The sequence below is a fragment of the Gigantopelta aegis genome, chromosome 10 (assembly GCF_016097555.1).
Source record: "Gigantopelta aegis isolate Gae_Host chromosome 10, Gae_host_genome, whole genome shotgun sequence".
Classification (NCBI taxonomy): domain Eukaryota; kingdom Metazoa; phylum Mollusca; class Gastropoda; order Neomphalida; family Peltospiridae; genus Gigantopelta; species Gigantopelta aegis.
Genome location: NC_054708.1, coordinates 43,606,177 through 43,621,191, shown reverse-complemented (window position 1 = coordinate 43,621,191; position 15,015 = coordinate 43,606,177). Strand labels below are relative to the sequence as shown.

General features: G+C 35.5%; 1 protein-coding gene across 1 annotated transcript in view; it reads left to right on the top strand.

Moving 5' to 3' along the window:
- Positions 1 to 652: 652 nt before the first annotated feature.
- Positions 653 to 15,015, top strand: part of LOC121383641 — a 57,317-nt gene continuing 42,954 nt past the window's right edge. The window contains exons 1-5 of the mRNA XM_041513735.1: positions 653 to 716; positions 1,439 to 1,549; positions 2,167 to 2,277; positions 9,937 to 10,214; positions 11,280 to 11,456. Coding sequence (XP_041369669.1) covers positions 653 to 716; positions 1,439 to 1,549; positions 2,167 to 2,277; positions 9,937 to 10,214; positions 11,280 to 11,456 — 741 coding nt within the window. The remainder of the gene's footprint in view (positions 717 to 1,438; positions 1,550 to 2,166; positions 2,278 to 9,936; positions 10,215 to 11,279; positions 11,457 to 15,015) is intronic.

The window sequence follows — 15,015 nt, the reverse complement described above, 5'->3', positions numbered from 1 at the left end:
TACGACTTAAATTACCATTGTAAAATGATAATATTCCTAAGTAATTAAATTCATCCACAATATCTATTTTGAACCGTTATAAAACCATTTCCCTTAATTTCTAAAAAAACACAGTAGTATACTATAGTATTCTAGACAAAACTTCTCCCTTTCCTTGAAATAAACTGTTCTTGATTTTCTGAAAGTACATTATTATATTTTACACAACATTAACAATTATCTTATGAAGACCATATAATAGTAAACGTTCTATCCTCCACGCTCTGTTGAATTATTTTATAACACAGGTTTGTTTACTAAAACAATCAAACATTTTACTATAATAAAAAAAATTAAAGCGATTTAACTTTCTATAGGTTCCTCTGTTGGATTGATGATATCAATAAATATTTTAGAAAGTAGGCAAGTGCGAGAGATAAACAAAGAAAAAGCAATACACACCCACACACACACGCACACACAGAGAACGAGAGAGAGAGAGAGCTGCCACATATTCAATACTTACTATAATATCAGACGTTTCTCCGCATTCTATCATTCCACTTATGGAAATTAATTGAAACCTCTAACTACATCTTTTCAATCGAAGTTAAATTGCATTTCAGTTATCAATTACTGCGCAAACAACCCCTGTAAGAATGGAAAGTGCAAAATGGACACGACCGGCTACCAGTGTCAGTGCTTTGCTGGCTACCAGGGAACTCACTGCGAAACGGGTAATACTTGTTGGCGTTCAACCCCAAAACTAACATCATTTATTTTTATAACGTGTATGATCCATGATAGCCTTTTCATGTGTACATTTGAAGTGCTATATCTACTTCCATATCTACTTGCATACCTACTAAATAAAATTGTGTTATTAAAGGGACATTCCTGAGTTTGCTGCATTGTAAGATGTTTCCGACTAATAAAATGTTTCTACGATTAAACTTACATATTAAATATATTTTCTTGTTTCGAATATCAATGTCTGTATATGCAATGTGTTTCTGGTCGTCTTAATATTTGTAAGAAGCCCAAACTGGATTTTGTCTTCAAATAATTTCGTAGCTACGAAAAAATATTTTTTAGGAAATAAACCTAGTATAAATATATAGAACGATCAGAAACACGTTTAATATATATATATCCACTAATATTCTAAACAAGAAAATATATTTAATATGTAAGTTTAATCGTAGAAATATTTTATTAGTCGATAACATCGTAAAACATTAGAGCAAACTCAGGAATGTCCCTTTAACATTACTGGAAGGCTAATATTACTAAAACTCCAGGTAGGCATACATCGTTTACAATGTTATTATTATGGTGAATTTTCATTATTATTATTATTGCATTTAAGCATAAAAATTATTATTGGGAAGACTCTTGGTTGAAACCCGTTAAACGCAGTGACTGCTACGTAATATCGGTTTTGTAATTTATGTTTTAGTTATTGACAACTGCGCAAGCAATCCATGTGTCAACGGAGACTGCAAATCTAGCACATCTGGATACACCTGTACCTGTCACGAAGGTTACAAAGGAGATCAGTGTGAATCGGGTAAAACACATACAAACATTTATATACACTTTATCGCACAGGGATATAACTAATAAAATATTTTAAAATTTTCGCTGCACAATTTATAAATAGTTAATACAAACAATTGTTTTGATTAATAACTCTCATTAAACAATATATATATAAACAAACACAAATTCAGTTTTGTTCATATAACTTTATCCCTATAGCAAATTTAGTAACATTTGAGACATAGCTACCTCGTTTTACCCTCTAAAGAATCTTTGGTTGAAGGGATATTCCTGAGTTTATTGCAATTCGTGAGAGAGATAAAGATAGAAAAAGCCTTTCTATTCATACTGAGACAGAGAGAGAGAGAGAGAGAGAGAGAGAGAGAGAGAGAGAGAGAGAGAGAGAGAGAGAGAGAGAGAGAGAGAGAGAGAGAGAGAGAGACAGACAGACAGACAGACAGACAGACAGACAGACATTATTGGAAGGCTATTATTACTAAAACTCCAGGTAGACACACATCGTTTACAATGTTATTATTATGTTGAATTGTTATTATTATTACTATTATTGTATTTAAACTATCAAATAATTATTTGGCACCCAGTGACTGCTGCGTAATATCGGTTTTGTAATTTATGTTTCAGTTATTGACAACTGCGCAAGCAATCCATGTGTCAACGGAGACTGCAAATCTAGCACATCTGGATACACCTGTACCTGCCACGAAGGTTACAAAGGAGAGCAGTGTGAATCGGGTAAAACATACAAACAATTATATACACTTTATCGCAGACTCCACAGCGACATAATTGATTAAATATTTAAACATTTTCACTGCACAATTTATAAATATTTAATACAAACAATTGTTTTGATTAATAACTCTCATTACAAAATATATAAACAAACACAAGTTCAGCTTTTTTAATATAACTTTATCCCTATACCAAATTTAGTAAGATTCGACACATAGCTACATCATTGTACTGTCTAAAGAATCTTTGGTTAAAGTGGCATTCCTGAGTTTGTTGCAATTTGTAAGATTTTATCGACTAACGGACGTTTTAGCGATTGTAATTACATATCAAATAAATTTTAGTGTCAATATATTAAACGTGTTTCTTATCGTTCTAATATTTGTACTAGGTTAAATTTCAATTTATTTCCAGCATACGAAATTATCTGAGGACAAAATCCAGTTTGGGCTTCTTACAAATATCAAGACGACCATAAATACATTGAATATACAGATATTGACATTTTAAGCAAGACAATATATTTATTATGCAAGTTTAATCTTAGACATATCGTATTAGTCTGAAACATCTTGCAATGCAGCAAATTCAGGAATGTCCCTTTAAATTACATGAATGAATGGATGAATGAATATTTAACGACACCCCAGCACAAAAACTACATCGCCTATTGGGTGTCAAACTGTGGTAAATGCAAAAACAATTAATGATCAACATCAATATAAAAAATCAACAGTTCAATTAAAACACAGTGTAAAGAACTGTGCAAAATACAAATATGACAGTTAGATAATATTTAAAATTTACAATAAAACGCAGTATCACGTAGGAACTGCAAAATAAGTTCTGGATGGAATCGAAAGGATTCGCAACACATTTCGTGGTTTAAATATATATTTTCAAGTTTCTTGCAGATGCGTACACTCCACCAAAATGTGGCGTGCCGTCAGAGTACACTGACAGTGCTCACACTGAGGTGGAGGATCCTTCTTCTAAATAAATGAATGAGTCAAATATGTATGGCCGATGCGAGCACGACACAAGACTATTCTATTCTCCCTGTACTGTCTATAGCAGGACTGCCACTCTCGCAAGACTGGCTTGATAGAATGAAGCTTATTGGCAACCGCACCGTCTCAATCGTCATGCCAAGTCAAAAAGATAAATTGGTTGATACTAAGTTTAAAATCAGTATAAGTTACAACAACCCTGGTATGGGGCAAATCCAAAGCAGACTTGGCAGCAGAATATGCCTTTTCATTACCCTTAATACCAACATGGCTGGGCACCCAACAAAATACAACATCTTTATTGGCAATAGATAAAAAGACACTTTCATTAAGGGATGGTCCATCTTCATATTGCGCAAAGCTTTGAGACACAAAAGTGTCAGTAAAAATAATACATTTGGATGCTATTGAATCTTTGATTTCGTCTAAGGCTTTAATGACTGCCCAAACGTAAGCACTAAAGACCAATGCCGAGCCAGGCAGTCGTATGGAAATGATAGTGTCTGATGCAAAGACTGTAGCACAAGTCACATAATTCCCACCCGTGATCCATCTGTATACACAGGAATGTAATCACGGTACTTGTCTTGAATTTCCATGAAAAACTGTTTATAAATAACAACATCTGTACGATCTTTCTTCAGATGCGCCAGATCAAACACAATTTTAGGTGGTGTAATACACCAAGGTGGTAAAACAAAATATGAAGGAGTTTCCAAAGTGTCAGTTAAATCAATGTTGGAAAGCGACAAAAACAACTTAATTCGAAGATCAAATGTACAAATAGCATTTGGCCTTGCATCAAACAACTTCATATATTTGTTGTCAAACACCGCATTATGTGTAGGATGCGTTGGTAAAGAGTCGATATTGATAGCGTACTGCAGAGAAAGCTTTGCACATCTAGCACTCAAACAAGGTTCATGTGCATCAACGTACAGGCTTTCTATAGGAGATGTTCTAAACGCAAGACAAAGCCTAAGTCCCTGATTGTGTATAGGATCTAGCATCTGCAAGTAACACTTGCGTGTCGACCCATACACAATGCATCCACAATCAAGTTTTGACCTCACAAGAGATCGATACAGACGGAGCATAACCTTGCGGTCTGCTCCCCATTCCATATTACCAATAACTTTTAAAATATTCAGAGCTTTTAAGCTCTTCTTTTTATCATATTTAAGATGGGGCACCAAAGATAGCTTCCTGTCAAATATAACCCCCAGAAATTTAGGCTCCTCCAAAACTGGAATTGGATTTTTGTCCAAAAACAACTGTGGATCTAAGTGGAGACCTCTTTTCTGGCAGATATGCATACAGACCGTTTTTGCCTTTGAGAATCGAAAGCCATTGTCAATTGCCCATTGATGAAGTTTATTAAAACAAAGCTGCAACTTACGTTCAGTGATACTCATATTGGACGATCTGTAACAAATCTGAAAATCATCGACATATAACGAGCAATCCACACCAGGTGTTATACACTGGGTGATGCTGTTAGTTTTTACAGAAAAGAGAGTTACAGACAGGATACTACCTTGAGGCACACCCATCTTCTGTGGGTGAATGTCAGACAAAGTCGACCCCACCCTAACTTTAAAGGGACATTCCCGAGTTTGCACCATTGTAAGATGTTTCCGACTAATAAAATACTTCTACGATTAAACTTGCATATTAAATACATTTTCTTGTTTAGAATATCAGTGTCTGTATATTCAATATGTTTCTGGTCGTCTTAATATTTCTAAGAAGCCCAAACTGGATTTTGTCTTCAAACAATTTCGTACGTACGAAAAAACAATATTTTAGGAAATAAAGCGAACTTTAACCTAGTACAAATATTAGACCGGTCAGAAACACGTTTAATATACAGTCACTAATATTTAGTCCAGAAAAATTTATTTGATATGTAATTAGTCGCTAAAAAGTCTGTTAGTCGATAACATCTTTAAAATTGCAGCAAACTCAGGAATGTCCCTTTAAAAGATCTATTTTTTAAACATTGAGAAATAAAAACAGGAAGTCGACCTCTAAGGCCCATGTTGATTATGGATAAAAGCCTCCCTACAAAACGTTTCAAATCGAACAAGATGATCAACCGTGCTACGTCTAGATCTGAACCCACATTCTACGTTAGTAAGCAATTTATGGGATTCAAGATACCAGACAAGTCTACGATTGATCATTCATTCCGTGGTTTTACAAATGCAACTTGTCAAAGCGATAAGGCGATAACTAGTATGATTAGTTGGATCCTTACCAGGCTTGGGAACAGGAATAATAATTGCTTTCCTCCAAACAGAAGGAAAGTAACCAGAAATCCAGATGTTATTAAACATATTCAAAAAGAACCATCAAAGATGATTCAGGTAAATGTTCTAATAACTGATAATGAATTTCATCCGGTCCTACTGAAGTATCATGGACTCTACAGAGAGCATCCTGCAATTCCTCCATAAAGAAATGCCTGTTGTATACTTCAGCATTATTGGATGAAAAATTCATGGACTGCTTTTCAGGTTTTGTTTGTCACAATGCCAGGTTGACTGCAACACTTTTAGTGGCGACTTTAGCAGCAACTGCAGCTGTATATGACTTGTCAACCACTGTGGGTGTTGCTGTCTCCACCAACCGCCTGGCATCCATGAAAGATAACTTATTTTGTACCTTTACCTGCTGAACCCGTTTTTCCAGTTTCCACCACGGACACTCTCGCAAGTATGCACAGTGGTTGCTCTTGTATATCGTTTGTACACATCTTCCTATCATGGTCAAAAAGACCACAGCGGGCACATGTAAGTTTCCCACGGCATGTGTTCTGACCATGGCCAAACCTCTGGTATTTGAAGCAACACAAGGGGTTTGGAATAAAGGGTTCAACGGGAATATTAAGGTAACCAGCTTTGACAGATTGGGGAAGGGTAGGGATGTTACATGTGAGAATACAAGTATTCGTCGGTAACAAATCATTGTTTCGACGAACCGTTATCCTCCTCGCAGCATTAACACCCTGTGAGCATAGATTTTGACATATCTCATCCTCACTAACTCCTTCCAGATCTCTGCATCTGATCACTCCCTTAGACCAGTTAAGGCAGGTATGCAGAGTTACCTTAATTGGCACGGTACAAAAAACTGTAGACTTGAGAAGGCAAGTTGAGTGCTTTTCGGTTGAACATTAAACTAATAGTCCATTCTTTATTTTATTTTACTGAGTTTGGCTCCCCAGCCAAGCCAACAAGTGCCTTTTGAATGGCAAACGGGGATAATTTGTTCAAGGCACGTGAGAAACCGTGGCCAATTTTGTAAAGAAATCACTTTGGATTTCTTCACATTTGTTCTTGATGTCATGGACTCCTCGTCCGAAGACAAGAAGTCCAAAACTTCGGTGTGGACTCTTTTCAGGGTCCATCAGAATTTGGAATTAAATTTTGGATGTTATCCATATTTAATAAATCAAGTGTTCGTCAACCATGCCCCCGACCCACCACCGAGTCCAACAAAGGGGACATGGTGCTGCGGATAACCAGCAGACAGCTATGCCAGGGATACATGGTTGATATACTTGGGCAATAAACAAACAATAAATCACCCAATTGACCCTAGCGACCGCTTCAAGAGCAACGCATACAAACGGTAAAGCAAATAATGTTTGTTCTTGACTGTATAACCAAAACAGAGGTTGTTTGCTCTAGAGCATGGCGTGACCAGCCGATTGATCGGGTCGGGCCATTCCTGACCTCCCGTCTACATGAACTCCGGGTTAAAGTGGTGTATTGTCAATGGCAATATACTCGGTTGCAGACATTAACCATAACTCAACCACCAGGATCCCATCATCCACTTCACGGGTCGCCTCATACGATGAACAAGGCGCCTCATACCAGGAGTTGTGCATTTATTGGCCATTCTATAAAATAACGTTCACCCCTGCACCACGGTGAGGTTAATGCACACGCAGGGGTTAAATTACATAAGTTACATAATCTGGCGTAAGTTACAGACTGAAGTAAATATAATGTGTCTGGTCGTCCTGGTGTTTCTAGTGGCTTAAAATGCATTTTATGCAAATAATAACGTCATCTATTGGTTATTGGTTAACACGAGGTCTATTATAACACAAGACAAATACTATTTTAGGAACCGTTTTGCACTTGCATTAAAGTATCTTAGCATCAAAACAGAATATACCTCAGTCGATAGCACGTTTCACTCGTAGGTTCAAACACTGCTATTATGAACATTCAATTTTATTCATCGGCAGTTGAAAGATGTATGCACCTTTTATTTTGTTTACAATTTAAAGTTAGATAAATCTGTTATAAAAACTAAATTAACATCACATACTTTAAGACATATATTATTATGTATCACAATAGAGTTGTCATAAACTATGCTTCATACCGGATCGCTGTATCGATACATCTCTAGGGGAGGGACGTAGCCCAGTGGTAAAGCGGTCGGTCTGGGATCGATCCCCGTTGGTGGGCCCATTGGGCTATTTCTCATTCCAGCGAGTGGCATGACTGGTATATCAAAGGCCGTGGTATGTACTATCCTGTCTGTGGGATGGTGCATACAAAAGATCCCTTGCTGCTAATCGAAAAGAGTAGCCCATGAAGTGGCGACAGCAGATTTCCTCTCAATATATTTGTGGTCCTAAAACATATGTCTGACGCCACATAACCGTAAATACAATGTGTTGAGTGCGTCGTTAAATAAAACATTTTCTTTCGTCCTTTGCTACATCTCTAAAATATACCAGCCGGACATGTTTCATTACAATACTGATGCAGTAAAACCATGTATGTATTGTAAAATATACTATCCAGAATAACTAGATAATAGAAGAAAATAGTGCAAGTCACGGATGCTGTGGTGCTTAACTGTTCTGGTTTTTGGTTCCTCGAGGATATGAACACCAACAATTAAGTACCATTTAAACAATAAGATCGATGTATCATGTATAAACAGGAAAATCACTCAATTATATGCTAATTGAAACTGAGTTTCTCCAGTTAAATATCTTTATTGTGTAACCTTTTACAACTTATCAACATTATAACAATGAAAACATTAATATAGACTTACATGAATATATGGAGTTAACACCCATATATATGTAAATAATTAGTTCACTTGTTATTTTCATGTAGAACATACTTATAAATATGTGTACAAAAAACAAGTGTTCTCTTCTCAAGTACCATTAGCAATACGAATTGTAGAAATAAAAAAGCTAAATTAGTTCTTTTTTAGTAATAATAGATCTCTTTTCGCTTACAGTATTTGTCAGGGTTATGCATGTTATTAGTGCAAATTATTAGTGCCAGTTCACAAGACCTGTATTAGTAAGTGGGTATATTTAATATATATATAGACAGATCGATATATATATATATATATATATATATATATATATATATATTCCTTAAAGATTCGTATTGTGAACATTGAAGAATAAAATGGAACTCATCCACAGCCTCATTAATATTATTTGTCAGGGTTATGCATGTTATTAGTGCAAGTTATTAGTGCCAGTTCACAAGACCTGTATTAGTAAGTGGGTATATTTAATATATATATAGACAGATCGATATATATATATATATATATATATATATATATATATATATATATATATATATATTCCTTAAAGATTCGTATTGTGAACATTGAAGAATAAAATGGAACTCATCCACAGCCTCATTGATATTATTCTAGAACATCCGTCTACAGGTGAATGCTATTATGGTTATGCAGGAGACCCAGTGTTAAACTAGGGGCTGGGGCAGACATTTTATTTTTCGTGCTGGGGTGTCGTTAAACATTCATTCATTCAATCAATCAGCAATTTTATAGAAAGATGTATGTTTAAAAAAGTACAGTATTTTGAAGTACACTAACATGCATGGTACATATGACAGTCCAACCAAAATATCGAATGTTCCCACTACAACAAATTACAGTTATTGTTTCCATATCCTAAATACTGATATTGTTGGAGAATTTCAAAAATCCGGGGCTGGAATATCTTCTCCATCACTCACTAAGGCAAAAGTTTGATTCCATTGCACTGTAAAAAGCTCTATTATTGGCGACACGGAACCGAACAACTGGCATATCAAAAAATAGTATTGCGTTTTAAACACATACAAACTCGGAAAACATTAAAATGTTATTGAACATTTTTTGTCAATAAAACACTTTGATTTTTTTTTATTTGCATCAATTGGCATAGGTTAAGTCTGCTTTTTTATATAGAGATGAAGGCAACAGATGGAACAGCCATGGTAAAACACCCTCAGTTCTGCCTTTAGTCTCTGTGTACTGCATTACCGATTACATAAAGCGGTACAGCATAACCACCATGTCTGGCGTTCCTGCATTTTGTTTTTACCCCCTTAATATATACCATTTGATGATAATTTGTAAAACCAATAATTTTATTTCCGTGAGTTTCTTGCACAAAATGCTATGAGAGTTCGTATGGCTTTAAACATTAATATTATGTTTATAAAGGACTTTTAGTATTATAGTGTATGTAGTTAATCACAAATGCATTGGTTCCCTTTTGCTCCTAACAGACTAAAGCTCGTCTATAACTTGTTTTCATGTAAACTAATAAAGCTCAAACATTTTTGTCTAGAGAAAGCTGTATTATCCAGTTGTAAAGAAGTACGTGGAATGAATCCAAACGCGAAGGATGGAGAATACTGGATCTACCCAACACCGTTTAATGGCAAGAAAGTGAAAATCTACTGTTTCGACATGGCAAAAAACGCAAGAGAATATGTGACACTAAAGGCCATCAATCGAGGCAATTATCCAAATTTGAAACTCATGAACTGTAAGGGTACAGAGCGCGCCGGCCTCAGAAAGGTTGCAGGGAGATATGCGTTTGCCAAAGTTCGAGTTAACATCAAGGTATAGTCGCTGATTCACCAACTGGTGACCATTGGGATTGGCGCAGCATTGTAGCATGCTAATGTCGCTCTGAAAGCCTAATGTCATCCTTGACAACATTAGATGTTCTTATCGATATTGGAGGTTGCTACGACTGCCCTCTAATGACATATCGGTTGTCATTTTAAGTGTATTGTCACTAGCACGCCATTACACGTTTTCAACAATATTGCATGTTAGGCACATTGCTTCCAGTATCATCCTGTGTGGGATTGGGTGTTGAATGTAGCTTGATCAACGTCTCATGTCGCTAAACCGAAACATACTAGTACTTCACTGCTCAAAACAAATATTGCTATACAATTCTATTGACATATTCCAAAAGTCTATGGTGTTATTGCGAGTGGAATATTATAAGTTATATTGAAGAGTGAATAAGGTACTTTTTATTTCAACGAAAATTAGTTTTACAGAAATAATTTAAAAACCCCCCAAACAAACAAACAAACACACAAACACATAAAATCATGCAGTATCTACTAATTGGGTGATTTGGCTGAGGTCACATTACAGATTACTACTCAACATGCTAATGTTTCCTAGTATGATTCTACTCTTATCTATAACAGCAAATCCAGTTGAAAAACTTATAATTATATGTTTAATATATAACTAACTGCATAGTTTTCTAAAGAACATTGAATCCAATGTTCTATATAATCTAAGAGTATAAACAAAAAGTAGTTTAATTTTATAATGGATGTAACTTGGAATTTTCAAAATATATTTAAGAATATCCCACAAAGCAACATACATGTAGCAGGAAATCTGGGAAATAATATAGGATTTCACATTTCGTTATATCTTGATATTTAAAAAAAAAAATTGGGACAACAAGATGTAATTACATAATTTGCATACCATAAATACTCAATCAAGCAGTTATGTCCAGTTGAACATTACCACAGTTCGAAATTTGTAATAAGGCCTCGAGTTCCTAACCATATATTTCTGTTCTGTAAATTTCTCATTAATATATGATTTGTTTACTAATTGATGCTACATATTATTAACGTACACTTCCAGAATATGGAACTGGTCCTAAATGACTTTACATTTGCAACTACTGTTGGTGTCAAACAGAGATATGGCATAGCAGCGGACTGCTACACCAATCACAATAATGGCCGTCGAGCTTCGTGTGGAACAAAAGGCTACTTTATCATCGATACCTCGGGGACAGGCATGATCATCAATGAATCGGTATCTATCTTCTATATTACCCTATCTCTCTCTCTCTCTCTCTCTCTCTCTCTCTCTCTCTCTCTCTCTCTCTCTCTCTCTCTCTCTCTCTCTCTCTCTCTCTCAGTATGGCGTTTTCTCTCTTTATCTTTTGCACTTGTCTACTTATAAAAAAAATATACTTAGTACCAACCAACATGCAGTGTTTTTATTTGTTAGTTACATTCCGCCATTCTTTATATCAGTTACTTTCGGGTTACTTCTATACGGATTTGCATGCCTTCTGTTTTCGATTTAATTACCACTTTTGTGTTAAGTAATAAAAGACTCAATCTCTCAAAGTAATTTTTTGTTTCCAACATTTAGGTTATATATATATATATATTTGTATTTCCAAAACTCGAAGTGTTTAGATTGATAAAGGTATCTATGGAATTGCTATATAAACTAGTAATAAAAGACTCGATCTCTCAAAGTAATTTGTTGATGCCAACATCGATGTTTAATATATACTGAACTTCCAAAACTCGAAGTGTGTGGATTGATAAAACAATCAACGATGACAGTATTGTAAAGAATCAATTGTCAGTCAAGCAATGCGCGCGTCTCGGCATCTTGGATGTTCAAGATTTTGTTGTTAATTAGAGAATAATAGATCGCAGACTAAGTGGAAAGAACGCTATATATTGGTTGTCGGTGTTTGTATACTGGGTAGAGAGTCATTACGAAATACATAAGTACCCAATCTGGTTACTGGTGTACAACAGTAGTAATAATTGTTAACGGGTTTGGGGTTGTTTGTTTGTTTTGTTTTTTTAAATTATTATCTCAGATGAATCGTTCGGGTCAAACTATTTTAAATATGAACAACAACAAAAAAAACCCCCAAAAAACCCCCAATATACTTAGTACTAATCAACATGCAGTGACTTAGTGTGTTAGTTACATTCCGCCAACATTCATTATATCAGTTACTTTCGGGTTACTTCTATATGGATTTGCATGTTTTTTGTTTTGAATTAGCAGTTTTCGTTTGTTGTTTACTTAGTTTTAAAATATACACAAAAAAGGATGTACCTGATGCGTCAGACGATGCCAGTAACTAGGCTAGTTTAGGAGAGGTCAGTGTAGCACACGATTTTTACAGTATCAAACAAAATCATCCATCCAAATCCACTTTTAATTATGATGTCTGGTAGATGAATTCCGAAATATCGAACTATCCGACACTCGAATTATTTTATCGTCCCATTCAAGTTCACTAAAATCGCATTTCCAAGAATGGAAAACAGTTCTTCTTACAGCTGTAAACTGAAATAGTGACTCGAGAAGAGTCAAAAGACATTAACTATTAAGTAGTAGTTAAAGGGACATTCCTGAGTTTGCTGGTTAAATTTCATTTTATTTCCTAAAATATAATTTTTTCATACGTACGAAATTATTTGAAGACAAAATCCAGTTTGGGCTTCTTACAAATATTAAGACGACCAGAAACACATTGAGTATACAGACACTGATATTCTCAACAAGAAACTATGTTTGATATGTAAGTTTAATCGTAGAAATATTTTATTAGTCGGAAACATCTTACAAAGCAGCAGACTCAGGAATGTCCCTTTAATACAGGCCAAAACGCCTACCATGGAAAGTGGTTAGACTACAATCTCCAGCGAAAACACTGTTCTATGTGGATATAATTTTAGTACAGAAGTGTTTGAGAAAGAATTGTTTGTAGAGCTTATTAGCATTACTGGTCAAAGAAATAACTAGTTAAAGCCAGACTATTTACTTGCCAAGGTACATATTTCAAAATCAGGATTTACCCTGCCAATTGCCATTAAAATTTTGTTATACAAAGACGCTGTTAAATCGCGATGTGTCACCCCGGCACGATTTGTCACCCCTGGGTGACGAATAGTGCAGAAAGGTATACTTGATGCACGATTTGTCACCCGTTTTTTACCAACGTAATTTATTTTCCCTATACACACATACATACATACATACATACATGTATGCATGCATGCGTGCGTGCGTGTGTGTGTACGTCCGTGCGTACGTACGTACCTACATGAAGCATATATACATACATAGATACGTGCGTACGTACGTACACACACACACGCAAATACACACACACACACACACACATATGGAGGTGCACGTGCGTGAACATGCTGCGTTTGAAGTTACATAAAAAGCGGCACATAATTGACGTTGACTTCTTCAAAGTGAATGGCGTTGCTTTGATTGTAAAACAACATCGGTGTATTTATAAAGAAAGAAGATCAATGCGGCGTCCTTCTTTATATAATAGCCAATGGTTTCAGCAACCTTTTCAAAAGAACGGGTACCTGCAGAAGAGAGGACTTCGGAAATTCTCGAAGTAACACGTTAGTATTCCTTTTTCATATTTTTTTATTTGTTTCATTGGTAGATTTGATTGCTTAATTAATTTCCCACTTTTAATAAATCTAATAAATACTGAAATCAAAAACATGTTTACGCTAAAGGTCAACTGATCAGATGACTATTGAAGATGCCAGCCATTATCCATTAATTTGTCTTTAGGGATCCCAGCCGCCTGAACAGCTTGAAGAATATATTTATTACATATTAGGCATGCACATTTAAATACTGGGCACAAGTTATTCAAACAACCTGAACGTCTCTTAGTTACAAATGATACAATATTGGCGACTTCAGTTGTTTCTAAAATATAACCATTAACAACATGAAGTAGTAAAACACAAACAAAGATAAACTTTAAAAAGAAAAGTAAAGATTAGAAAAGTAAAAGTTCTTTATTTGCTTTGTTTTAAAACACATCATTGGAAGAGGTGGGGTCGTAGCCTAGTGGTAAAGCGCTCGCTTGATGAGCGGTGAGTTTACTATCGATCCCCGTCGGTGGGCCCATCGGGCTATTACTCGTTCTACTTTGTGCTCCAAAAGAACTGGTGTACCAAAATACCGTGGTATGTATTATCCTGCCTGTGGGATGGTGCATGTTTTTAAAAGAATCTGATAATTGTATATATTTTTTATTTACTTATTCTATTGTATAGTTAAAGTTATATATGCGATAATTGTATATATGTATTGTTTATTTATTATATTGTAAAGTCTATAATATAGTAAATCAGGTGTTTACAACTGATTTATTTTAAAATAATTGTTTACTCTTTTTTTAGCACAGAATGACACCCAATAGCCGATTTTATTTTTTGTGCTGGGTTGTCGTTTACCAACTAATTCTAATGTAACCTAATCGAAAAGAGCAACCCATGGGGTGGTTCTCTCTTCAATTGTCTGCGTTGTCATTCACCATTACATTCTTTTTCTCTGATATTGTTCTCTCTCTCTCTCTCTCTCTCTCTCTCTCTCTCTCTCTCTCTCTCTCTCTCTCTCTCTCTCTCTCTCTCTCTCTCTCCACTTTTTCCATTTTCTCTCCAATCCTCCTTCCACCTGCCCCTCCCTCCCTCTCCCTCCTGTACATCCCCCTCACTCCCTTCCTCTCCCTCCGTCTCCCACTCCCCCCCCCCCTCTCTCTTTCTTTCTCTCTATTTATGTTGATATTCTT